This window comes from Clinocottus analis, unplaced genomic scaffold, assembly GCF_023055335.1.
Source record: "Clinocottus analis isolate CAN_PGR_092001 unplaced genomic scaffold, fCliAna1.0.p SCAF_64, whole genome shotgun sequence".
NCBI lineage: Eukaryota > Metazoa > Chordata > Actinopteri > Perciformes > Cottidae > Clinocottus > Clinocottus analis.
The window spans coordinates 299,745-324,744 of NW_027176223.1; the positions used below are offsets into that span (position 1 = coordinate 299,745).

Below are 25,000 nucleotides of genomic sequence, written 5' to 3' on the forward strand. Positions count from 1 at the left end.
AACATGAGAGGAACACTAGAACATGAGAGGAACATGAGAGGAACATAAGCAGAACACTAGAACATGAGAGGAACATGAGAGGAACACTAGAACATGAGAGGAACATGAGAGGAACATGAGAGGAACATAAGCAGAACACTAGAACATGAGCAGAACACTAGAACATGAGCAGAACACTAGAACATGAGCAGAACACTAGAACATGAGCAGAACACTAGAACATGAGCAGAACACTAGAAGATGGATTCTGAGTTCTCTAACCAGGAGGTCTCACTGGTTCCCTCAACAAAAAGATAACAGGGATTATTTTCTTTGGATGATTGCAGAACATAATCTCTGCAGCAGCTGTGAGTCTGTTGTTATTTACTGTCGTCAACAGCAGGATCGTTTAGTTCCATTATTTGTTGTTGTTTACAATACTTTGATTTTTGGATTGTGCGCTTGTTTATGAACTGGAACACACTGTGGACCTCTGGGGTTACGCATGCACCAGGGCGGGCTGATGGACCAGCATGCACCAGGGCGGGCTGATGGACCAGCATGCACCAGGGCGGGCTGATGGACCAGCATGCACCAGGGCGGGCTGATGGACCAGCATGCACCAGGGCGGGCTGATGGACCAGCATGCACCAGGGCGGGCTGATGGACCAGCATGCACCAGGGCGGGCTGATGGACCAGCATGCACCAGGGCGGGCTGATGGACCAGCATGCACCAGGGCGGGCTGATGGACCAGCATGCACCAGGGCGGGCTGCTCTGGTTTCTGCTGCTTGTTGTGTTTCTGTCTGCACTCAGACCGCCGGCTGCGTCGGAGGAACTTTGATTGTTTTTGATTTGTCAGACAAAATGGTGGCTGCAGCGATGTTTATGAAACGGATCTTCACGAATCAACAACACGTTGATGATGTTTAACGCGTGAACACAATCAGAACCTCTAAACGCACCAGAGGCGTTTACTGACCTACTTTCAAATCGTACCACAGCACGTTTTGCTTTTCTTGGCTTCTGTACCAACATCACATGGAACGCTCTCATTCTTCAGCAGCGCTTCGCTTGTTGGATGCACGGATGCAGCTCAGCACCGGAAGTGGGACTCGAACACAGAAGGAGAGCGGAGAGAGCGGGACGCGACTCGCGGCCTCATGGCGGTTTGAGAGGGAAAGAAATGTGCAAACATGAAGTCATGCACTCACTGTAGGAGGACATGAGGAAGCCGGTGTTGACCTTTTTGGTGTCGCTGAAGTTGGGCTCTATCTCTTTCCCGCTGGCGTCGAACTTCCTCTGGTGGATGCGGCTGGGTTTGATGTAGAGCACGTAGAAGCGGAGCTGCGATGACACAGTGTGGTTTTTACATTTAGTCCAAACTGATAACACCGACCAGGATTTGGGCAGAACTTCCTTGTGAAGCTGCTTTGTGCCGTCCCTTTCATACCTTTTGACTGCTGCCATCACTGATGGCATGTCTGGAGACATCCAGGAGCTTTCCTTCCAGAATGACCCCGGGGCCGCTGCGTGAAGGACAAACATCAAATATTAAAGCCTCTACTTCCACTTTTAAATGTGCATTCTGACACGTATAGTTATAGACTACATGGAAGGAAATATGGACATCCACCAACCAAACTTCAGTCAACAAATATGGCAAATAAACCCCCACAGAGCTCATGTCTGCATTTCGGATGAGCTCATCTTGAACTCATCTGCTGCTCAGAACCCAAACACACCATACAGGCGTCAGACAGCAGGAAACACTACCTGCAGTTTTATGGAGATCACCTGCTGACTGGGGGATCCATTCAAGTCCCGAATTTACACACACTCATTATGAATTGCTTATTAATGAATGAGAGCTGCGCAAATTAGATCTCCCTTCTCAAAACCTCCCGGAAGGTAAACTGTCGCATTTTTCCAATGGAGTTTGGTGTAGCTCGTGTCCATAACGAGGGACGCGACGCGCCAGAAGAGTCACGTGAGCGCGTTACCTTTCGTACGCAGAGGGAGCCCACGCGCGGGAAAACGTCTCATTGTGCACCGGTTTGTTCTGTAAAGACGTGTTGTGATATATTCGGCTCATATTTCATAATCTTTACTGGAAGTTTTCTCTACTTCCTTGTTGATTTTCCTGGTTCCTGACTTCCTGTTCCCACGCGCAGCCGCGAGAGGTGCGCTTGGTTTTCACACCGCACGAGCCGACGGGAGCGAGGGATGTACGTTAAAAACGAGGGCCCAATCCCGATGTGTCCCCTGAGCCCTCAGGCCCTTAATGACGTCACCTCCGGTTGAGTGTGACGCTCTATTGACTCGTTTTGTTAAAAGGTACATGTTTGATTGTAAATATTATTTCTATCTATCTGTCAGCTTGCATTGTGAGTAAATCCCTCAGGCAACGGAAAAGTCAGTTTTATTGTAAATGTTTCCTATGTGCAAACATACAGAGGATTGGAAGTACGTTTCTCTTCTGTCCAACATGAAGAGAATAATAATAACGTGCAAAAGAGTTTAAAAAAGAGAACATATAAACATATAAACAACATAAATTAGGAAACTAAGAGTCTGTATCGTAGCAGCAGTCAGACGTGTGAGTCTAGAAGAGGACGGCGTGAGTTCAGCTTCCTGACAGCCTGCTGGTGAAGCTGTTGGGGCCCGGAGGTGCCAGTCCAGAGGTGCCAGTCCAGAGGTGCCAGCCCGGTGGTGCCAGCCCGGTGGTGCCAGCCCGCAGGCTGCGGTATCTCCACCCGGAGGCAGGAGGCTGGAGCGAGCGGCTCCAGAAGGAGCGTTGAGGTCAGATCGGCTGCTGCTAGTGTCTTTATGGGACCCGGGTCATCTCCAGTCCTTGAATGTCAGGTCTGGGAGGAGAGATCCTCCTCTGGAACAACGGTTCCTGCGTCCTTACAGCCTCACGTCCTCCTGCCTCGCTTGGCGGCGCTCGGTGCTTCCTCCGCCTCTTCACAAAGAGGCGGGTCGGGTTTCACCCCGTGTTCTGCGGTCGTGGGGGCCGGCGGTCGGGCGGGGGGTCCAGGGTCCGGGTCATCGGCGTGGGCCGCGAACACCTCGCTGCTCGGGGAGCTTCCTCCTCGGATCGGATCACAAGCTTTCACTTGTTGTGCAGAAGAGCTCGGTGCCGGGTCGGCCGGGTCGCCTGCGCCTGTCGGGGTCTACAGGAAGCAAACACGCTGTGATCCAGGAAGCTCAAAGCTCATCAACACAACGGGGACACATTGTTCAAGAGCACAGTGACAATAAAAAAACAGCAATAAGTTCTGTTGAAGCTCGTAAAGTGTAGTTCTTGTTTCCTTGTGTGTTCTAAAAGGACTCTCTGGATCCTTGTTGAGTGAACTTATTGTCTCTGGAGAAAAGCTTCAGCTGAATGAAATGTGATGTGAACATGGAGACCTCCACCTTGAGACAGGCCTGGTCTTGGTTCCTCTGCGTTTCCTCTTCATCTCCTAGAAAGAGTCACATGAGGTCACATGAGGTCACATGAGTGAGGTAGAGAAGCTCTGCAGGAAGCTATTAGCCACATGAAGCTACAGAGATGTCTGAGCCGCGTGTACATTTTATTTTTTTAAGACTCTGAATGTCAAATGTAAACAAAATGAAATGAACAGAACCTGCACCGAGGGAGTAGCGGCCCAGCTGGATGCTGAGCCAGATGTTCCTCCTCTGGGTCCAGTCCCCTGGAGCCTCCACCTCATACAGGTGCTCCAGATGCTGCTGGTGCTGCTGCAGGAAGCTGCTGCACACTGAACACAGGACACACAACCTGAACACACAACCTGAACACAGGACACACAACCTGAACACACAGCCTGAACACAGGACACACAACCTGAACACACAGCCTGAACACAGGACACACAACCTGAACACACAGCCTGAACACAGGACACACAACCTGAACACACAGCCTGAACACAGGACACACAACCTGAACACACAACCTGAACACAGGACACACAACCTGAACACACAACCTGAACACACAACCTGAACACAGGACACACAACCTGAACACAGGACACACAACCTGAACACAGGACACACAACCCGATCACAGGACACACAACCTGAACACACAACCTGAACACAGGACACACAACCTGAACACAGGACACACAACCTGAACACAGGACATACAACCTGAACACACAACCTGAACACAGGACACACAACCTGAACACACAACCTGATCACAGGACACACAACCTGAACACACAACCTGAACGCAGGACACACAACCTGAACGCAGGACACACAACCTGAACGCAGGACACACAACCTGAACACACAACCTGATCACAGGACACACAACCTGAACACACAACCTGAACGCAGGACACACAACCTGAACGCAGGACACACAACCTGAACACAGGACACACCACCTGAACACACAACCTGAACACAGGACACACAACCTGAACACACAACACACAACCTGAACACACAACCTGATCACAGGACACACAACCTGAACGCAGGACACACAACCTGAACGCAGGACACACAACCTGAACACAGGACACACAGCCTGAACACACAACCTGAACACAGGACACACAACCTGAACACACAACACACAACCTGAACACACAACCTGATCACAGGACATACAACCTGAACACACAACCTGAACACAGGACACACAACCTGAACACACAACCTGAACACAGGACATACAACCTGAACACACAACCTGAACACAGGACACACAACCTGAACACACAACCTGATCACAGGACACACAACCTGAACACACAACCTGAACGCAGGACACACAACCTGAACGCAGGACACACAACCTGAACGCAGGACACACAACCTGAACACACAACCTGATCACAGGACACACAACCTGAACACACAACCTGAACGCAGGACACACAACCTGAACGCAGGACACACAACCTGAACACAGGACACACAACCTGAACACACAACACACAACCTGAACACACAACCTGATCACAGGACACACAACCTGAACGCAGGACACACAACCTGAACGCAGGACACACAACCTGAACACAGGACACACAGCCTGAACACACAACCTGAACACAGGACACACAACCTGAACACACAACACACAACCTGAACACACAACCTGATCACAGGACACACAGCCTGAACACACAACCTGAACGCAGGACACACAACCTGAACGCAGGACACACAACCTGAACGCAGGACACACAATCTGAACACAGGACACACCACCTGAACACACAACCTGAACACACAACCTGAACACAGGACACACAGCCTGAACACACAACCTGAACACAGGACACACAACCTGAACACACAGCCTGTTCACGAGGTCCAGAGCATTCACACACTGTCCCGCTCAGCTTTCAGATGGACATGAGGACCGGAGGACCCCTGCGGCATTGTGGGGGATTGAGATTAACATAGCACAGCGGAAAACTAAACTTGTTTATCTTTATTGTGTTTGGACTTTTAAGTGTTTGTTCTGGCGTGAAACATGAATGAATGAATCCTCACAGAGGGCATGTGGGTCCTTCAGTTTGTTATTCCCACAGCATCCAGGGACTCGGCAGGAAACGTGCATTCTTCTGCCGAACAAGACGGACGTCTCCTCTCGACGAGTCAAAGTGAATGCATGTCTGAGCGTGGGGGCGGGGCTAGAAGGGAAGCTGACCTGCCACCATGCCGGGTGAGAGCGGAGAGCTGATTCCCAGAAACGGCTCCGTGGAGAACGAGCAGCAGAAGTCGCTGAGCATCTGCAGGCCGAGGCCTCTCCTCCTCCAGCTCCTCCTCACCAGCACCGTGTCCAGAGCCGGCAGCTGGTAGCCGCCGCCGCCGCCGCCGCCGCACAGGCTGCCTGAGACACGTGACCACCGTTAACCAATCACAGGAGACCACACGGCCCGCTGGAGCTCGCCACTCCATCAACAAGCGTCTACAAATGGTCACATCGGCCTGTGACGGTAACACACAGCACGGCTCATGCGACGACATGTTTCAGAGGTTACACAGAGACGATGCTGCCGTCTGAAACAGGAAGTGATGTGGAGGCTCACCAGGAGACAAGGCTCCGTCTTGAGAAGCAGAGGCATACCCAATGTTGCTGGGAAAGTCTGTTTCAAGTATCCTCTGCACCACACACACACACACACACACACACACACACACACACACACACACACACACACACACACACACACACACACACACACCTCTGTGTTTGACGGTGTAGAAGCCGACCGCCTGGCCGTCGCTCCACAGCAGCTTGCAGCTCTCGGTGCGAGGGTGCAGGGAGAACAGCAGCTCCTCCTGCGACGACCTCTCCACCACCCGGCTGAGCAGGAACACGATGACCCTCTCCACCAGCGAGCGCACCTGAGACCAGAACACACTTTCATACGTGGTGTATGACGACATCTACCGTAACACACATAACATAATAATAACGCTCCCTCTGCGACGCCAGCAGCAGCAGCAGCAGCAGCTTTAGCATTAGCAGCATTAGCATTAGCAGCTCTGCAGAGCCGACCTCATGACTGCGCGTCATCAGTCCAACATAAACGTAGTAAAGCATGACTCAGCACTAGTAACTGGCTGACTTGACGCTTTCAGTTTATTTAGAAGTTGACTCTGACGACCTGGACACGTCTCAGCTTCTCCATTTTTACGAGTCTATTGCTGTAAAACCAGATACTTTGAGTATACTCTGTACACTGTGGCGATATCGTCCATCTCCTGTAGAAACATGTTCAGATGGAGAACATTGGATGTAATATTATAACAGTGCATTAGTGTATATTGTTGTAGAATCACACACACTGATGTCCACACGGCGACTCTCTGTGACACAGTCGGGTTGAACAGGTGCATCTGGAGGTCGGGTCGCAGCAGGTCACCTCTCCTCTAAATAGAGAAGAGTCCTGCATGCTTATGTTCTGACCATGTCCCTTTATGGGCGGCTGCGTCGCATGCCTGTGCTCAGCATCTCTGTCTGACATGTAAATAACTGACCTCCGGGTTCAAACCTAAGTTGAAGCTGGTGAGCATCCATTAAAGGACATGGAGATGACACGAGTCGTCTCAGAAATAAACACGTGGAATCAGCTGATCTGAGCTTCTGATGACTAAGTTCTGGGCCGTGGTGCAGGATCAAGCTCTCATCCTCTGTGGAGTCGCAGTCACACTCATGATCGTGGCCGAACGCCGTGACATCAGAGATGTGCCTTCAGCGCACCACCAGTGTGTCTTTGCTCAAAAGAACAAGACAATTCCTGAGAGCATTACGATAACCATCTATAATTACCTGTGACCTCAGCCGTGCAATGAGCCGCGTGACGCTGTGAAATGCAGTTAAATGATGACATCAGTTACCGAAATCAAACCAACTCTGGAGCTGCTCGCCGTGCGCAGGACGTCCTCCACGCGCCACCACTTCCTGTGCAGGAACACAGCCGCCACTGTGAGGAGAGCAGACAGCGTCAGGCTTCTGTCTTTGTGGCGTCAGAAGGGCCGCGGGTTCGATCCCAGACCTCGTGCGGGGTCCTCCGGGGGGTGCAGGGCCAGCAGCGTGCAGTCGGGCCGGTCGTCCTCAAACAGCTGCATCCTGCTCACGTGGGCGAGCGCCACCGCGACCTGAGACGGGAAGACGTGTTTCACCAAAACCTCCAAGCGTCCATTTTGTCTGGTGTCAAACAGAATGAACCACGGAGGAGACCACCTCCACCTTCACCTTCACCTCCACCTCCACCTCCACCGCGCAACCAGCCGCTAACTCAACGGAGACGCAGATGTAAATGCTGTGATTCATGCGATGAGTCATTGGAAACATTACAGACAAAATGACAAAGTCACTGCAAGGGCGCTGGTACCTTTGAAGTGAGTGATAATTGAACCCACTCGTCATCACGAGGCCCCGCCTCCAGAGAGGAGAGGTACTCCTCAGATGATGACGTCAGCTCTGCGTCCTCCAAGGCGGGAAGGTCCACGGGGTACATGGCGCTGAGACACAGCTGTTTATGGGATGGATTTTCACAAAGGGGTTCAAAAACATCAACAAGTAACAGGCTTCGTGGGTGTAATAAATGTACAGTGTTGTGCAGTTTTATTGCACAACACAGTACATTTATTCCAGGAACCCGCGCAGGTGGAGCTGATTAGCTGATTAGCTGATTAGCTGATGAGCTCCACGGACTCTCACACGTCGACAGGCCGGGACGTCCTGACGGGACGTCACGTGACCCTGGTTCTGTTACGGCGTCTGTCGTGTTAATGACTGACACGCTGCCAACAGCCGCGTCGCACTTTGAACTGCTAACTTAATGCTAACGGGGACAACGTGAAAGGACACCATTACCCATCAGGCTTTGCGTCGCGGTAACAACGGACTTACCTTCAGACTGAAACGTTGAAGAACAGCAGAGTCCTCGACGGAGCAGCTTTCTGCTCCACCTGTAACTTCCCGGAATGTCCCTGAGCGCACCTTCACGTCTCCTTCGTGTGACCGCAGCGCCACCCGGTGGCGGGAGAGAGTCACTACGAAGACATGACCGGAAACACGTGACGTGGACTTCAAAACACTACAAATGAATAAAAACACAAACGTTGAAATGTTCAGACATCCAAAATGTATGAACACGTTATTACATATTGTAGGAAATGCAATGTAATGACATCAATACATTAAAATATCAGCTGAAGGGACTTTGTGTTCCTGATGTCTTTAAAATATTCACACTGTGTCAGAAAAAAACATTTTCAGTTTAAAGTTAAATTTCCTCCACAAATTATTTGATAGTTACTAGAAGTCCATCCGTCGATGAAACAGAAAGGAGGTATTGTTTTTGTGAGATGATTCAAATGTTTTCTTAAAACCAGGTTTTAAGTGTTAAGATGTTAAGTCCACTCAGGTAAGTTAGTACTGAGGTACTTTTCACCACAGCTGTTCAGTTGTATTGCACCCGTTATTGTTAAGTAAGAACATCACCTTTTTAAAATGAATCTAAGTTTCTTTGTTTCATGGTATATGTTGAGATGTTTCAGCAATATATGTTGCGATCCATAAAAGGGAATACTTAGCATGTGTTAAGGTACTTGTTTTTTTTTGTGTGTTTCTTTTGTTGTTGCTACTTTCGTATATATCAAATAATAAATACATCAAAGGCATCAGGAACAAATCCGGAAATAATACTTTTACTTTTGCTACTTTAGGCACATTTTGATTCCAATAAGTGTTGTACTTTTACTCGATAATAAAAAGTATCAATAAGCATGTTTTGTATAGTTTTTTTTAATTAGTTTAGTTTTATTCTGAAAACACTGAACCGGAAGTCCTGCCAGATGTTTCCTGCAGACAGCCTGCGTCGTGCAGCCGGTCAGTGACGTCAGTGACGCAGTTCGGTGACAGTTGAAATGTTGCTGCGCCTGACAGCGAGCCGCCGGCTGCTCTCGCGCCGCCGCCGCGTCCTGCAGCGCCGCAGCGTCAACACGGAAGAGCCCGCGAGGGTGAGTCTGAGCGCGAGACGCAGCGGAAATGAATCCGTCCAGTCAGGAACCCAGGCGACAGCGCTGATTAAGCTCGTGACGTCATGACGTGTGGGCTTCAGACGACCTGTTGTCAGTCCCTTTGTTGTTAGAAGTGAGCAGCAAACTCCTCGTGTTGTTGTGTTGCTCTGGTGTTTACTCGTGCACGTGCTTTCTTGTGTGCAAGCCCCGCCCCCTGGATTCACCAACGTGCACGTTCAGCAGTGTTGTTGATGCTTCAAGTCCAATTCTTGTATACTGACTTGTGTTTTAATATGAATAGATACAGATAAGTATAGAAGTCTATGCTTCATGTGTTAAAGCTGCATTCTCTCTCCTGACCACCAGGGGGCGACTCCTCTGGTTGTATAGAAGTCTATATAAGTGCCTCTCCTTCTCTCTTGATGTATTCCCTCAGTAAACATGGTAAACATGAGTTTCTCTCTCTCTCTCTCTCTCTCTCTCTCTCTCTCTCTCTCTCTCTCTCTCTCTTGCCCTCCATCGCTGTGCACAGAGCGGCGTTCTGGACAGCGTGCTGTCTGCATTCAGGTCTATATGTGGCGAGGACGGCGTCTCATTGGGGGAAGCAGTCAGAGAGCAACACGGCAAAGACGAGTCCGTCCACAGGTCAGAGCGTCCCACACAGACACACACTCCTGATATGGATGACAAGCGTGTTTTCACTAATATGCACAACAACAAAAACAACATGCTATCGCTAGAATACAGAATACAACAAAGGCTTCAGGCATCAGAGACAGTCAACCGGTTCAGAGTTCACCTCGAGGCCTCTGACATTCTGAGCCCTTCATGAACACTTTCCATACGTCTGCATTCCTGCAATAGAGCTAAATAGATAGAGCTAAATAGAGCTAAACAGATAGAGCTAACTAAAACAAGAGCAGCTGGTCCACCTTAAGAGTCAGCCCTCCTTAAGTTGTTGCTCATTCGGGTTTAAGCTCCTTGACTTTAATCAGTGACACACAAGCTCAGTTTATTTATTCTGTCCACAGCTACATTACTGCTGACCTCATGGTGACCGTCACACACACACACACACACACACACACACACACACACACACACACACACACACACACACACACACTCTGTCTTTCTCCCCACCACACACACCTTAACGCACACAGCCTACGCACTAAGTTATCCGAGTTTGCCAATACACCGTCTGAAACGCTGCTATGAACTCTGGGAGCTCGTGGATGCAGTTCTGGTTCTGTCCAGTCGGACTATTACGGTCTAAGTTTGAGTAAAAGAACTTTATTTTTCATCGTCCTCAACAGGCAGCGACCTCTGGTTCTGTTGCATTCTGTATAATGACCAGCAGGTGGCGACTCCTATGGTTGTATAGAAGTCTATGCTTCATGTGTTAAAGCTGCATTCTCTCTCCTGACCACCAGGGGGCGACTCCTCTTGTTGTATAGAAGTCTATGCTTCATGTGTTAAAGCTGCATTCTCTCTCCTGACCACCAGGGGGCGACTCCTCTGGTTGTATAGAAGTATATGCTTCATGTGTTAAAGCTGCATTCTCTCTCCTGACCACCGGGGGGCGACTCCTCTGGTTGTATAGAAGTCTATGCTTCGTGTGTTAAAGCTGCATTCTCTCTCCTGACCACCAGGGGGCGACTCCTCTGGTTGTATAGAGTCTATGCTTCGTGTGTTAAAGCTGCATTCTCTCTCCTGACCACCAGGGGGCGACTCCTCTGGTTGTATAGAAGTCTATGCTTCATGGGTTGAAGCTACATTCTCTCTCCTGACCACCAGGGGGCGACTCCTCTGGTTGTATAGAAGTCTATCCTTCATGTGTTGAAGCTGCATTCTCTCTCCTGACCACCACGGGGCGACTCCTCTGGTTGTATAGAAGTCTATGCTTCATGTGTTAAAGCTGCATTCTCTCTCCTGACCACCAGGGGGCGACTCCTCTGGTTGTATAGAAGTATATGCTTCATGTGTTAAAGCTGCATTCTCTCTCCTGACCACCAGGGGGCGACTCTTCTGGTGGTATAGAAGTCTATGCTTCATGTGTTGAAGCTGCATTCTCTCTCCTGACCACCAGGGGGCGACTCCTCTGGTTGCATAGAAGTCTATGCTTCATGTGTTAAAGCTGCATTCTCTCTCCTGACCACCAGGGGGCGACTCTTCTGGTGGTATAGAAGTCTATGCTTCATGTGTTGAAGCTGCATTCTCTCTCCTGACCACCAGGGGGCGACTCCTCTGGTTGTATAGAAGTCTATGCTTCATGTGTTAAAGCTGCATTCTCTCTCCTGACCACCAGGGGGCGACTCTTCTGGTGGTATAGAAGTCTATGCTTCATGTGTTGAAGCTGCATTCTCTCTCCTGACCACCAAGGGGCGACTCCTCTGGTTGTATAGAAGTCTATATAAGTGACTCTACTTCTGTCTTGATGTATTCCCTCAGTAAACATTGTAAACATGAGTTTATGTCTCAATCTCTAGTTTCTAGTCTTCTTCTATACAGCACGATGTTCATTTAGTACATTATGGTCTGTTAGAGTCAAACAGACCAGGAAGCAGGGGACGCTTTAGGGGCGGGGCTACCAGGTGATTGACAGCGTGATGTCTGGTCCAGGAGTTGTCTGGGTTTTCATCTTACACGCTTGATAGGATGCAACACAGGGATGCACATCACGGAGCTCATTTGCAACACAACAAAACAAGCCGTAAAGGACATCAGTCTCTCCTCTGCATTGTGGGTCATAAGGTCATTTCAGGTCACCGGTTGTAAAAAGTGAAGATGGAGTCGGCTTCTGAACATCCGCCCACAGTCCAGTGGGTCACCATGACTACATCCACTGCTTATCTACCGTCTACGGCCCTAAAACATACAATCAGGCTGTGATTTAGAGCCCTTTCACAGGTGACGTCCCGCCCTGAGGGTTCAGGGTTTAAGGCCCTGAGGAGGGAGACTTCTCTGTGACGCACCTCTCTTGGCGTCACACATAGTCATCTCTTGTTGATATGAAAACACTGATTTGTTTATCCAGAAACACGGATAAGTTCTGCTGTAAAGATGCAGCAGCTGTTCACCCTCCACATCGCGCCGCCTCCTTCCTGTCTGCTTGGGACGGAGGCGTGTCCTCAGGTGGACCTCCATCAGGGCAGCAGCCTCTGTAGCCAGCAGGTTGCTGCTGCCTGTAAACGGCCTTCACTCAACAAGACGGTTCCCTACAGGCGCTAGTAACAAAGGCTCTGTAACAAAGGCTCTGTAACAAAGGCTCTGTAACAAAGGCTCTGTAACAAAGGCTCTGTAACAAAGGCTCTGTAACAAAGGCTCTGTGTAACAAAGGCTCTGTAACAAAGGCTCTGTAACAAAGGCTCTGTAACAAAGGCTCTGTGTAACAAAGGCTCTGTAACAAAGGCTCTGTAACAAAGGCTCTGTGTAACAAAGGCTCTGTGTAACAAAGGCTCTGTGTAACAAAGGCTCTGTGTAACAAAGGCTCTGTAACAAAGGCTCTGTAACAAAGGCTCTGTAACAAAGGCTCTGTGTAACAAAGGCTCTGTAACAAAGGCTCTGTAACAGAGGCTCTGTGTAACAGAGGCTCTGTGTAACAAAGGCTCTGTGTAACAAAGGCTCTGTAACAAAGGCTCTGTGTAACAGAGGCTCTGTAACAGAGGCTCTGTGTAACAAAGGCTCTGTGTAACAAAGGCTCTGTGTAACAAAGGCTCTGTGTAACAAAGGCTCTGTAACAAAGGCTCTGTGTAACAAAGGCTCTGTGTAACAAAGGCTCTGTGTAACAAAGGCTCTGTAACAAAGACTCTGTGTAACAAAGGCTCTGTGTAACAAAGGCTCTGTGTAACAAAGGCTCTGTAACAGAGGCTCTGTGTAACAAAGGCTCTGTGTAACAAAGGCTCTGTGTAACAAAGGCTCTGTGTAACAAAGGCTCTGTAACAAAGACTCTGTGTAACAAAGGCTCTGTGTAACAAAGGCTCTGTGTAACAGAGGCTCTGTGTAACAAAGGATCTGTGTAACAAAGGCTCTGTGTAACAAAGGCTCTGTGTAACAAAGGCTCTGTGTAACAAAGGCTCCGTGTAACAAAGGCTCCGTGTAACAAAGGCTCCGTGTAACAAAGGCTCCGTGTAACAAAGGCTCCGTGTAACAAAGGCTCCGTGTAACAAAGGCTCCGTGTAACAAAGGCTCTGTGTAACAAAGGCTCCGTGTAACAAAGGCTCCGTGTAACAAAGGCTCTGTAACAAAGGCTCTGTAACAAAGGCTCTGTGTAACAAAGGCTCTGTAACAAAGGCTCTGTGTAACAAAGGCTCTGTAACAAAGGCTCTGTGTAACAAAGGCTCTGTAACAAAGGCTCCGTGTAACAAAGGCTCTGTGTAACAAAGGCTCTGTGTAACAAAGGCTCTGTAACAAAGGCTCTGTGTAACAAAGGCTCCGTGTAACAAAGGCTCTGTAACAAAGGCTCTGTAACAAAGGCTCTGTGTAACAAAGGCTCTGTGTAACAAAGGCTCTGTGTAACAAAGGCTCTGTAACAAAGGCTCTGTGTAACAAAGGCTCCGTGTAACAGAGGTGAGAACAGGGAGTGAGCGAGCGTTTGCTTTTGCTGCTGTGCAGATGTTGCCCTCCAGATGTGGTGCTGTTTCCCCGTTGTGTGGAGGAGGTCAGCGCTCTGGCCAAGATCTGCAGCCGCCACCGGCTTCCCATCATCCCCTTTGGCACCGGCACCGGCCTGGAGGGCGGAGTCAGCGCAGTGCAGGTGAGAGAGACGCCGTTGTCTAAATGCTGAGGAAAGGTGCTTCAATGCTTCCTTTCCTAGCTCCTTCAGCATAGGAGCCACTTGACCTTCCTTTACCAAAGGAAAGGAAATAATGCCGCCCCACAATTCCTTGCAACGGCAACATTTAAAGTGACGCACCATTCCTTCACAGGTCAAACAATCTGAATCCAGTCATGAACTACGGTGACAAGCATGCAATGAATATAGAAACTCTCATTCTCAATAACAAGAAGCATCAGTAAGTGTGTGTGTGTGTGTGTGTGTGTGTGTGTGTGTGTGTGTGTGTGTTTCTTGGGCCTGCAGGGCGGCGTGTGCTTCAGTCTCAGGAACATGGACCAGGTTCTGGATCTCCACCAGGAGGACTTTGACGTGACGGTGGAGCCCGGTGTGACCCGCAAGGCCCTGAACGCCTCGCTGCGGGGCACCGGGCTCTGGTTCCCCGTCGGTCAGTGAGAGCTTTACAGGTTTCACAGGAAGCTGAACGAAAAGAGAAATGTTTCCACTCACACACATGAGTGGAAACATCTGTCTGGCTTCATGAGAGAGAGACGGCCGCTGCCTGTCGCCTCACCATGTTGTGTTATCAGGCTGTGTGTTGGCAAGCACGCCACGACACAATATCACAACACACGTGTCACAATATGATACATTGCAACACGACATTAAACGATAAATATTTCAACACATTGCAATTATTTTACTGAATATGTCAAAATAGAGCTGAAACACAAGACGGAGGTATTTGTACATAGTCCCTCAGACAGCCGCTCCACGGTAAACGCTCGCCTGTGAGACGCCATCGGGAGCTGAGGCTCGGCGGTTCGATCCCCGGCTCAGCTCGTCCGTGACGAGACGTCCAGGACACTTGACCCTGAAGCCCCCGTGTGTGTGAATGAGGATGAACGTTAGTCAGTGCTGATGGACAGGTGGCTCCTCGTGTAGCTCCGCCCATCAGTGTGTGAACGGGTGAATGATGTCATGTTGTGTCAAAGAGCTTTGTTTGGTCAAGAGACTAGAAAAGAGAAACACAGGAACAGTTATCGTTTATGACATTGACCGGATCAGGTGACAGCCGGGAGGAACTGGGCAGCGACATCTAGTGGACACGAGAGGAGGTTTGGAAAAAATATATATTTGTTTATTTTAGGCAATACAAAATAATCTGATTTTTATGTTTATTTTTTAATGTATCGATACTAGTCATGGACATATTGATACTCTATGGTTGATAAATATATCTCAATAACAAGCTATAGCCATACAATTCCTTCTAATCCTATTAAGTCATAGTGACGTAAACATGTCAGCGCGCGTGTGATCGACGCGGACGCTGAGGGTGTAAGCTAACGTTTACAAATAACTGCTGTAGCCGCCATGTCAACTGAACATGGCGGCCGGGTCATGTTACCTGCCACTGATTGGTTAGAAGGAAATCGACGCAATAAGAAGAAATCGATGGCTATGATCAGGAAGTGAAGCCGCCTGCAGTCTGATCGAATGAATGCTTTCCATTGGGGCGTCCAGCGAGGACGCATGTGAGCGATGCAAGTCTCGTTCTGGCCGAGAGCATTCTGTCTTCTTCTGTGGGAGTAAAAAGGTGGAAATGTCAGATTTGTCTTCCTGAGTGAGTCTGGGGGAAGCAGGAACAGATCCTCTCATCCTTCCTCCGTCACAGTGTTTCTAAGATGTGCTGTTACGCAACAAATAAACTTTCTTTTATTGATTTCTAGCTGACATGAAAGTCATTGAGACGCTTATGTCCAGCAGCTGGTGACGGGGGTTCGCCAGTCCATGTGCTAGCATAACACGTGTCCATGTGCTAGCATAACACGTGTCCATGTGCTAGCATAACACGTGTCCATGTGCTAGCATAACACGTGTCCATGTGCTAGCATAACACGTGTCCATGTGCTAGCATAACACGTGTCCATGTGCTAGCATAGCGCCAGTCCATGTGCTAGCATAACACGTGTCCATGTGCTAGCATAGCGCCTGTCCATGTGCTAGCGTAGCGCCTGTCCATGTACTAGCGTAGCACCTGTCCATGTGTTAGCGTAGCGCCTGTCCATGTGTTATCGTAGCGCCTGTCCATGTGCTAGCGTAGCACCTTTCCATGTGCTAGCATAGCACCTGTCCATGTGCTAGTGTAGCACCTATCCATGTGCTAACGTAGCGCCTGTCCATGTGCTAGCGTAACACGTGTCCATGTGCTAGCGTAACGCGTGTCCATTTGCTAGCGTAGCGCCTGTCCATGTGCTAGCGTAGTGCCTGTCCATGTGCTAGCGTAGCGCATGTCCATGTGCTAGCGTAGCACCTATCCATGTGCTAGCATAGCGCCTGTCCATGCGCTAGCGTAGTGCATGTGCTAGCGTAGCGCATGTCCATGTGCTAGCGTTGCGCCTGTCCATGTGCTAGCATAACACCTGTCCATGTGCTAGCGTAGCGCCTGTCCATGTGCTAGCGTAGTGCATGTCCATGTGCTAGCGTAGCGCCTGTCCATGTGCTAGCGTAGCGCCTGTCCATGTGCTCGCTCTACAGACTGAAGAAAAATACAAATGACACGATGATTTAAATGTTTTTCAATAAAAATGAAAATAATAATGTAAAAATGATCACTGTATTGTATCAAACATCATCTAGTATTTGTAATCTCAGTGATGCAGTTGGATATTTCCTCCTAATGGTTGTTCAGAAGTGTGATGGTGGATCATGTCCTCTGGCCTCAGACCCCGGGGCCGACGCCTCTCTGTGCGGCATGGCGGCCACCAGCGCGTCCGGCACCAACGCCGTGCGTTATGGAACCATGAGGGAGAACGTCCTGAACCTGGAGGTGGTGCTGGCTGACGGCAGCGTCCTCCACACGGCCGGGACGGGCCGGCGTCCCAGGTACGCCTCGGGCCGCCCCGCCCCCTGCCGACATGGGACGAGGCCTCGCGCGCCGTGAACTCACCGCCTGTCTTGTCCCTGTGGATGTGTAGGAAGTCGGCGGCGGGCTACAACCTGACCAACCTGTTCGTGGGCTCAGAGGGCACCCTGGGGATCATCACCAAGGCCACGCTGCGCCTGTACGGCATCCCGGAAGCCACGGTGGCGGCCGTGTGCTCCTTCCCCTCCGTCCAGGCGGCGGTCGACAGCACGGTGCAGATCCTGCAATCGGGGGTTCCTGTCGCTCGCATCGGTGAGGAGGCGGAGCACATGGTCATGTGGTCACATGGTCACGTAGTTACATGGTCACATGGTCACGTAGTTACATGGTCACATGGCCACATGGTCACATGGTCACGTAGTTACATGGTCACATGGTCACGTAGTTACATGGTCACATGGTCACGTAGTTACATGGTCACATGGCCACATGGTCACATGGTCACGTAGTTACATGGTCACATGGTCACGTAGTTACTTGGTCAGATGGTCACATGGTCACGTAGTTACATGGTCACATGGCCACATGGTCATAAGGTCACATGGTCGCATGGTCACATGGCCACATGGTCACGTAGATACACGGTCACATGGCCACGTGGTCACGTGGCTCCATGGTCATGTGGCTACATAGTCACGTGGTCACATGGTCACATGGTCACGTAGTTACATGGCCACGTGGTCACATGGTCAGGTAGTCACGTAGTCACGTAGTCACGTGGTCACATGGTCACATGGTCACGTAGTTACATGGTCACATGGTCACGTAGTCACGTGGTCACATGGTCACATGGTCACATGGTCACATAGTCACGTGGTCACATGGTCACGTAGTCACGTGGTCACATGGTCACATGGTCACGTAGTCACATGGCTACATGGCTACGTGGTCACGGTTCCAGTGTGCTGCCGCTTCAGGTCGTGTCCATGTGACCGCTCCTCGATCCCGCAGAGACAGCGAGTTCTGCAGCGGGAACAGGAAGTGGATCCTGACGTCAGCTCTGCAACTGAAGCAGCGTCCGTCGAGGACTGGTTCAGACTCCTCACACTGCCGTTTGTCTCGTTGTCTGCGTCGTGCTTCAGAGTTCCTGGACGACGTGATGATGGACGCCTGCAACCGCTTCAGCTCCCTGTCCTACGCCGCGACGCCGAGTCTGTTCCTGGAGTTCCACGGCTCCGAGGGAAGCCTGGAGGAGCAGGTCACCACGGCCGGTGGGTGTGCACGAGCCACCAGGGGGTCCTGCACGAGTACACGTCGTACACGGGGGTTTGCAAAAAATGAAACACATTGTGTGTGTGTGTGTGTGTGTGTGTGTGTGTGTGTGTGTGTGTGTGTTCCACAGAGGACGTCACTCAGAGTAACGGCGGGTCGGGTTTCCAGTGGGCTAAAGACGCAGAGACACGGGGGCGACTGTGGAAGGCCCGCCATGACGCCTGGTACGCCAGCCTGGCTCTCAGGCCGGGCTGCAAGGTGAAGACACTGAAATGCACAACACGCCCGAACACACTGACGGAGCAGAACAACAACATTGTTCACTGGATGAGTGCACGCAGCGGTTCAGCGCTACACGGCACCTCAAGCCCACGCGTGTCGCCTTCAGGGACACACGTCTGCCGCGAGGAAGAGGAGTTTGGGTTAAGTTGAGTCAGGATGAAGCTGTGGTTAAAGTATGTCTCTAGGAAATGATTGTAAGTCTGTGTGACGCCCCAAAGGTGACATAAGGTAGCGTGTGTGTGTGTGTGTGTGTGTGTGTGTGTGTGTGTGTGTGTGTGTGTGTGTGTGTGTGTGTGTGTTCCCCACAGGCTTACGCCACAGATGTGTGTGTCCCTCTGTCTCGTCTGCCTCAAATCCTGGTGGAGACGAAGGAGGACCTGATTGAGAACAGGCTGACAGGTGAGAACAATACAACACAATAACACCACACCTCATGGTGAGCAGGCAGTGTGGCTCGCTGCCGTCCTGAGATATTGTTTTAGTGTGTTTAGTCTGAGCAGAACAAACACGTCAGCTCTGTTCCCGTGAGCTCTGAGCTGCCTCCAGGCTGCTTCCATGAAGCTACCGGCTGACACCAGATAAATATTGTGTTGGTTCAAATGTGTTAGCACACAAACGTGCCACAACCTACTTCACAAAGGGCCAGAAAGCCTCTGTACCAACACACAGTGCGACTGATGTACCTGGTACAGGTGTACCAGGTACAGGTGTACCTGGTACAGGTGTACCAGGTACAGGTGTACCAGGTACAGGTGTACCAGGTACAGGTGTACCTGGTACAGGTGTACCAGGTACAGGTGTACCAGGTACAGGTGTACCTGGTACAGGTGTACCAGGTACAGGTGTACCAGGTACAGGTGTACCTGGTACACCTGTACCTGACTCAGTAACAGGTGTGCCTGCTCTCTGCTGTGCCTTCAGGTCCCATCGTGGGTCACGTGGGTGACGGTAACTTCCACTGTCTGATGGTGGTTGACCCCGATGACCCCGAGGAGCTGCACAGGGTCCACCTCTTCGTGGAGAGACTGGCCAGGTAATCAGACCCTCCGGCCAGACATGGCCGTCCTGCACGGATCCCCTGAAGTCCAGTTGGGTCCACGGCCGCCCTGCTCGCCGTGGCCGCTGGTCATTCCCTCGTCACCTCGTTCCTCTGCTCCCTGACCTGAGGTCACTAACGTGTGCCCCCCCCCCTCTGCAGGCGAGCCCTGGCCATGGACGGGACGTGCACGGGGGAGCACGGCGTGGGCTTGGGGAAGCGAGCGCTGCTGTGTGAAGAGATGGGACCCGTGGCGGTCCAGCTCATGCAGCGTCTCAAGGACGCCCTCGACCCGAGGAACCTGATGAATCCTGGGAAAATCCTCCTGCCGAGAGGGCCGTAGGCCGCGTGGGGGCCTGAGGGGGAAGTCACCGTGAATCTCGTCACTGATTGGCTCGCGGCTCGATCACAGACTGAGGTCACAGTGATGCGGCGTGTCCCACTGCACATGAAGCCTCTCCTCCTCTGCAGCCAGAAGGATGCCGTCATGTCTTCTCAGCACATCACTGAGGTGGTTTATTAGTGTTATCAGGTGGTGGGATCTGATTCTTTATTATTATGTGTAAGTCCAATATTTACACCCCAGACTATTACAATTCTACAAAACCCAACAGATCTTTATGCAAACGTTTGCCTTGTACTTGTTTATATTGTTGAAATGAAGGCTGAGAAACTCACACATTTAAAAATCAGAAAAACCAAATAAAGAACTGACTCTGGCTCTTTGTGTTGCGTACACACACCATGTATTGCTTGACATCAGGTAAAGATGTTGCGCTTGGCCGATTTCTTACTTCTACTTCCTGTTTTTGATCATGTAAGTGAGCCGTGGGGCTAGCGGTTTTGCTTCTCTGACAAAGACGTATGCTAAGCTAAGCTAACCTGCCTCACATTGGTGTCCATCTTCTCATGGAGCTGCTGGGAGAGTCAGTTTGTGCGTTTCCTCCCAGCTGTTGGTGACATAGTCCCGTAAACGTTGATCTGCACAGAAAGGAGGCTCCAGCGCCGTCAACCAGACTGCTGAGTGCTGATTGGCCGGCTGCGTGAGGCAGTAGCACGCCGCTGCACCACAGCGTCGGCATCGCATCGCGGACCAACAAGCAGTCTCGCAGGAGGACATGGAGGATGAAGTCAGAGGCCTGTGAGGACGACCGAGCTCACAGCCACGAGCATGAAGAAAGAAATGCAGCGTCTGTATTCAGCAAAGCAATGTCTGACTTCAGTCGTCTGTCACAGTTTAGTTTCTTTCAGAGTTAATGATGAACCTGAGCTGCTCAGTGTGGGTCACTTTAAGCTTTCAGGCACTGCAGCCTGCAGGCTGAGCAGCATCACAGCGCTGAGCTCAGGCTTCACGTTGCAGGAGAGGATCATCGTCCTGCTTCCCTCTCCTGGAAAACACGCTGTTACCTGTTGTTTTGTGTCTCTTTGTGTTTGGGTTGGTCTTCTTGAAGTTAATATTTTGTCTGTAGTTCTTCAGACTCTTTGTGTCTCTTTGTAGTTGTTTTGTGTCTCTTTGCAGTTGTTTTGTGTCTCTTTGCAGTTGTTTTGTGTCTCTGTGTAGTCACTTTGTGTCTCTTTGCAGTTGTTTTGTGTCTCTTTGCAGTTGTTTTGTGTCTCTTTGCAGTTGGTTTGTGTCTCTTTGCAGTTGTTTTGTGTCTCTTTGCAGTTGTTTTGTGTCTCTGTGTAGTTGGTTTGTGTCTTTGTCCTGGTGTGTGTTTTTTGAGAGACGGTGTATAGGTGTGAGGCAGGGTGTGGGGGGCTTGGACCTGAACCCAGCACCCGTTCAGTAATCCATTCATTTCACGCTCAAAGCCGCTGCAACAAGCCAGCAGTCACCCGTTCACACTCACTCCTGCGCTGGAGGCAGAAGCTGGCGTCCACCTGGCGTCCACCTGGCGTCCACCAGGCGTCCACCTGGCGTCCACCTGGCGTCCACCAGGCGTCCACCAGGCGTCCACCTGGCGTCCACCTGGCGTCCACCTGGCGTCCACCTGGCGTCCACCTGGCATCCACCTGGCGTCCACCAGGCGTCCACCTGGCGTCCACCTGGCGTCCACCTGGCGTCCACCAGGCGTCCACCTGGCGTCCACCAGGCTGAGGGAGCCTCTGGGTTATCCAGACTGTGTTTGTGTTTCTACTTTGTATATGAATGTGTTGTGAATGTTGGCAAACCAAAGTTGTTTATTGTGGTTTCTTGCTCTCTGATAATCATGTCTGCATTCATAATAGTTTATTAATAAATAGGTATTCATCCAGATTCTTCCCATGTTTTTACAGACGATTATTTTCCCCAACCTGTCTCCATAAAGTGTTAGTACACGACTTCCTACAGATCAATAAAGCCATTGTGTAACTTAAACATTTAATTGTGGGTGAGTCAAAATGTCCATCTTGGTATTCTGTGTCTTTCCTGTGGGTCTGTAACTTATTATTATTATTATTATTATTACTTAAAGGGGACACACTGTGCTCATTTACAGGTTCCACTTGTATTTTGGGGTTAGAACCTTTTTACATGCTTTCATTTTCAAAAATCACATTAATGTTCTCTGTACCTGTTTTTATTCTCTGTCTCTTTAAGAAGTGGGCGTGGTCATCGTGACGTCACCCATTGGTTTGTGGACGACGTCATGAAGCTTTGAGTTTGACTGTCTGGCCGTCGCCATCTTGACTTTTTGCAACCGATGAAGGGAAGTGAAGAAGAGGAGCGACGAAGCAATCTGATCGTAATCTAATGTGTTTACAAGCCGTGAAACTTCTTTATGATGTCATGTCCTCTTTAAGAAGAGTGTGTGTGAGGACAGTCCAGAAACGTCCGGCACAGGTCCGCTCCGTGTCATTGGCTGACTTCATGTTTGACCTTGAGTTCGGTCATCTGAGATCCTGAAAGGAAACCGTGAGATGACTTGAACACGACGCCTGCAGGCTTCAGTATTCTCCTGTATTCATATTAGAGGTGTGTGTGTGTGTGTGTGTGTGTGTGTGTGTGTGTGTGTGTGTGTGTTTGCATGCCTGAGGAGCAGAGAGGGGACCATTTACAGGCCTGTTGTCATGAAGCAGGATAGATTAACACCTGATGGAGTCAGTACTTTACCTTATTGGGTTTCCAGAAGGAGACTGACTTTGTGTTATTGTGATGAAACAAAGAGCCTGAAACAGCTGATGATTACACACATACACAAACACACACACACAGACACACACACACACACACACACACACACACACACACACACACACTCAGGATTAGACTAAGTAATCCCAAACAAAACATGTGCGCCAGTAATCCCAATAATTTAGCATATGGTGGAAGAATCCGAGCATAACTTGGTGATGGGTACACTCTGCTGCGTGAAGGCCTGCAGGGCTACGAAGTAGCTCTATTTCTGTTCATTACTCAAGGAACTGACTCAGATTCCCTTGTCCTTTAAATATGTCAAATGTCTGTGGATATGATTATAATATTGGTAATACAACATAAGGATATGAACCTGTGTTTCAGAGGAGCAACATCATATTGGGGGAAAGCATTTTAGATATTTCAATTGCTCAAAAGCACAATGGATGTGTAAAACCACAACATCCCATTCATGCTGGGCTCTCGTGTTATTAGGCTACTGGCGCCATGCACCGCGCACCGCGCACCGTGCACCGGGCACCGCGCACCGCGCACCGGGCACCGCGCACCGTGCACCGTGCACCGTGCACCGCGCACCGCGCACCGGGCACCGCGCACTGCGCGTCCTAACGTGACCCGTTGACTCAAACGGCTCCTCGGTAACACTGCAGCAGACGCTTTCCAACCCGTTCCCATCGCTCGGGATGAACGCAGCTGAGAGTCTCCCGTCCTGTCTGCCTCTGTGATCCGGGACTGCGCACTGAGCGCGTCCATTGTGTGGCAGCAGCAGCAGCATCAGCAGCAGCATCAGCAGCAGCATCAGCAGCAGCAGCAGCAGCAGCAGCAGCAGCAGCAGCAGCAGCAGCAGCATCAGCAGCAGCAGCGGCAGCAGCAGCGGCAGCAGCGGCAGCAGCAGCAGCGGCAGCAGCAGCAGCATCATCAGCAGCAGCAGCAGCAGCAGCGGCAGCAGCAGCGGCAGCAGCAGCGGCAGCAGCGGCAGCAGCAGCAGCGGCGGCAGCATCATCATCAGCAGCAGCAGCGGCGGCGGCGGCGGCGGCGGCAGCAGCAGCAGCGGCGCAGCGGAGAGCAGCGGAGCGCCGGTCTGTGCGCAGGGAGCGGCTTCACCGTGACCCCGATACTCGAGGGGGGGAAAGGGCGACCTCTGGTTGGAGACCACCGGACCGGACCGGACGGACGGCGACGTCATTCTTTTCTTTCGTCCTCCCAAAGGCAGACCGTCGTTTTCTGGCGGTCAGACCGGCAGCAACAGTTGTCACGATGTCTGACATCAGATGAGCGCGAGCAGCGGAGCGAACGTTGCGCCGCCGCTTTGATCTCGGCCGGCCGGCGGGATAAGACGTGTTGCCGCCGCGTCCCGCCTGCAATGATCCAGCCGTCACCTGGGACCGCGAGGGGAGTGTAGCAGCCGACGAGCTGCGTGTCATTCTGGGCTTTTCGGCGTCACTCGGCTCGTCAGCCATCCCCCCGGTTGTGTCGAGGTGTCGGTCCGCGGGTGAGGTGAATCCAGCCGCCGGGGCGGGCTCATGTTCCGCTCAGCCGCCGAACGGGCTGTTGCGTCTGCGGAGAGTCAGAGCTGACGAGCCTGCGGAGACTCACGGACGGACGGGCGGGCGCGCAGACGGGCAGGCCGAGAGACAGACCGGAGCGAAGGGAGGGGGGGCGACCGCCTGTTCAGGCTCTCTCGACCCGTTGCGGATCGAGCCGAGCCCCCTCCTGTTTCCACGCAGAGCCCCCACCCAGTTTGCCTCCCGCTTTGGATGGGGGGAAAGCAGAGCACGGCGGGCCGGCCCCGGGGTGCTTTCCCCGGCGTCTCTACGGATGACAGCGCAGTGCCACCCTCGGCCCACTTCGGTCACTACCGGCCGAGCGGCACCATGGGCCTGCGGAGCCGCTCGGTGAGCTCCGTGGCCGGGATGGGCATCGAGCACAGCGCCTCCGTGCCCTTCGGCTTCTACACCCCGAGAGGGACGGACTCGGATCGAGCCGGAGGGGGGTCAGGGGGCACCACCGCCGGCCCACACGGTCCCGGCTACCAGGACACTGGGGGCGGAGGGCACCACACGGACGGGGTGCTCTACCTGGGGTCCCGGGGGTCGCTGGCTGACACCTTGCCCCTGCACATCGCACCCCGCT

General features: G+C 51.3%; 4 protein-coding genes across 6 annotated transcripts in view; 2 read left to right on the forward strand and 2 right to left on the reverse strand.

Annotated features, from left to right (window-relative positions):
• The window catches only part of arpin (actin related protein 2/3 complex inhibitor), an 8,608-nt gene extending 6,392 nt beyond the window's left edge, over positions 1 to 2,216 (reverse strand). Inside the window, exons 1-3 of one of the 2 annotated variants that reach the window (XM_068604177.1) lie at positions 1,983 to 2,216; positions 1,433 to 1,508; positions 1,194 to 1,326 (exon numbers count right to left, since the gene is read on the reverse strand). In XM_068604177.1, coding sequence (XP_068460278.1) covers positions 1,194 to 1,326; positions 1,433 to 1,508; positions 1,983 to 2,074 — 301 coding nt within the window. In that variant the 5' untranslated portion in view covers positions 2,075 to 2,216. Of the gene's footprint in view, positions 1 to 1,193; positions 1,327 to 1,432; positions 1,509 to 1,776; positions 1,809 to 1,982 lie in introns of those variants that run through there. The other variant, XM_068604178.1, reaches the window with a different exon arrangement.
• A 184-nt stretch (positions 2,217 to 2,400) lies between these two features.
• Positions 2,401 to 8,482, reverse strand: fam169b (family with sequence similarity 169 member B). The gene is made up of 9 exons (XM_068604167.1): positions 8,381 to 8,482; positions 7,860 to 8,000; positions 7,521 to 7,623; positions 7,363 to 7,448; positions 6,204 to 6,366; positions 5,666 to 5,848; positions 3,612 to 3,743; positions 3,400 to 3,446; positions 2,401 to 3,155 (listed from the first exon to the last, which is right to left on the reverse strand). The coding sequence occupies exons 2-9, from the start codon at positions 7,983 to 7,985 to the stop codon at positions 2,898 to 2,900; spliced, it is 1,098 nt and encodes a 365-aa protein (XP_068460268.1). The 5' UTR covers positions 7,986 to 8,000; positions 8,381 to 8,482; the 3' UTR covers positions 2,401 to 2,897.
• Positions 8,483 to 9,330: 848 nt separating this feature from the next.
• Positions 9,331 to 20,430, forward strand: ldhd (lactate dehydrogenase D). 2 transcript variants are annotated; one of them, XM_068604175.1, is made up of 11 exons: positions 9,331 to 9,492; positions 10,025 to 10,137; positions 14,110 to 14,251; positions 14,576 to 14,717; positions 16,999 to 17,158; positions 17,251 to 17,450; positions 18,281 to 18,409; positions 18,541 to 18,668; positions 19,001 to 19,091; positions 19,614 to 19,725; positions 19,891 to 20,430. In XM_068604175.1, exons 1-11 carry the CDS (start codon positions 9,400 to 9,402, stop codon positions 20,069 to 20,071), a joined length of 1,491 nt encoding a protein of 496 aa, XP_068460276.1. In that variant the 5' UTR covers positions 9,331 to 9,399; the 3' UTR covers positions 20,072 to 20,430. The 2 variants fall into 2 exon arrangements, with proteins under 2 accessions (XP_068460276.1, XP_068460277.1); XM_068604176.1 differs by lacking the exon at positions 19,614 to 19,725.
• A 3,510-nt stretch (positions 20,431 to 23,940) lies between these two features.
• znrf1 (zinc and ring finger 1) overlaps positions 23,941 to 25,000 on the forward strand; it is a gene marked incomplete at its 3' end in the record, with an annotated part of 24,798 nt that continues 23,738 nt past the window's right edge. The window contains 1 exon segment of the mRNA XM_068604174.1: positions 23,941 to 25,000. This exon segment is cut by the window's right edge and continues 18 nt beyond it. Coding sequence (XP_068460275.1) covers positions 24,625 to 25,000 — 376 coding nt within the window.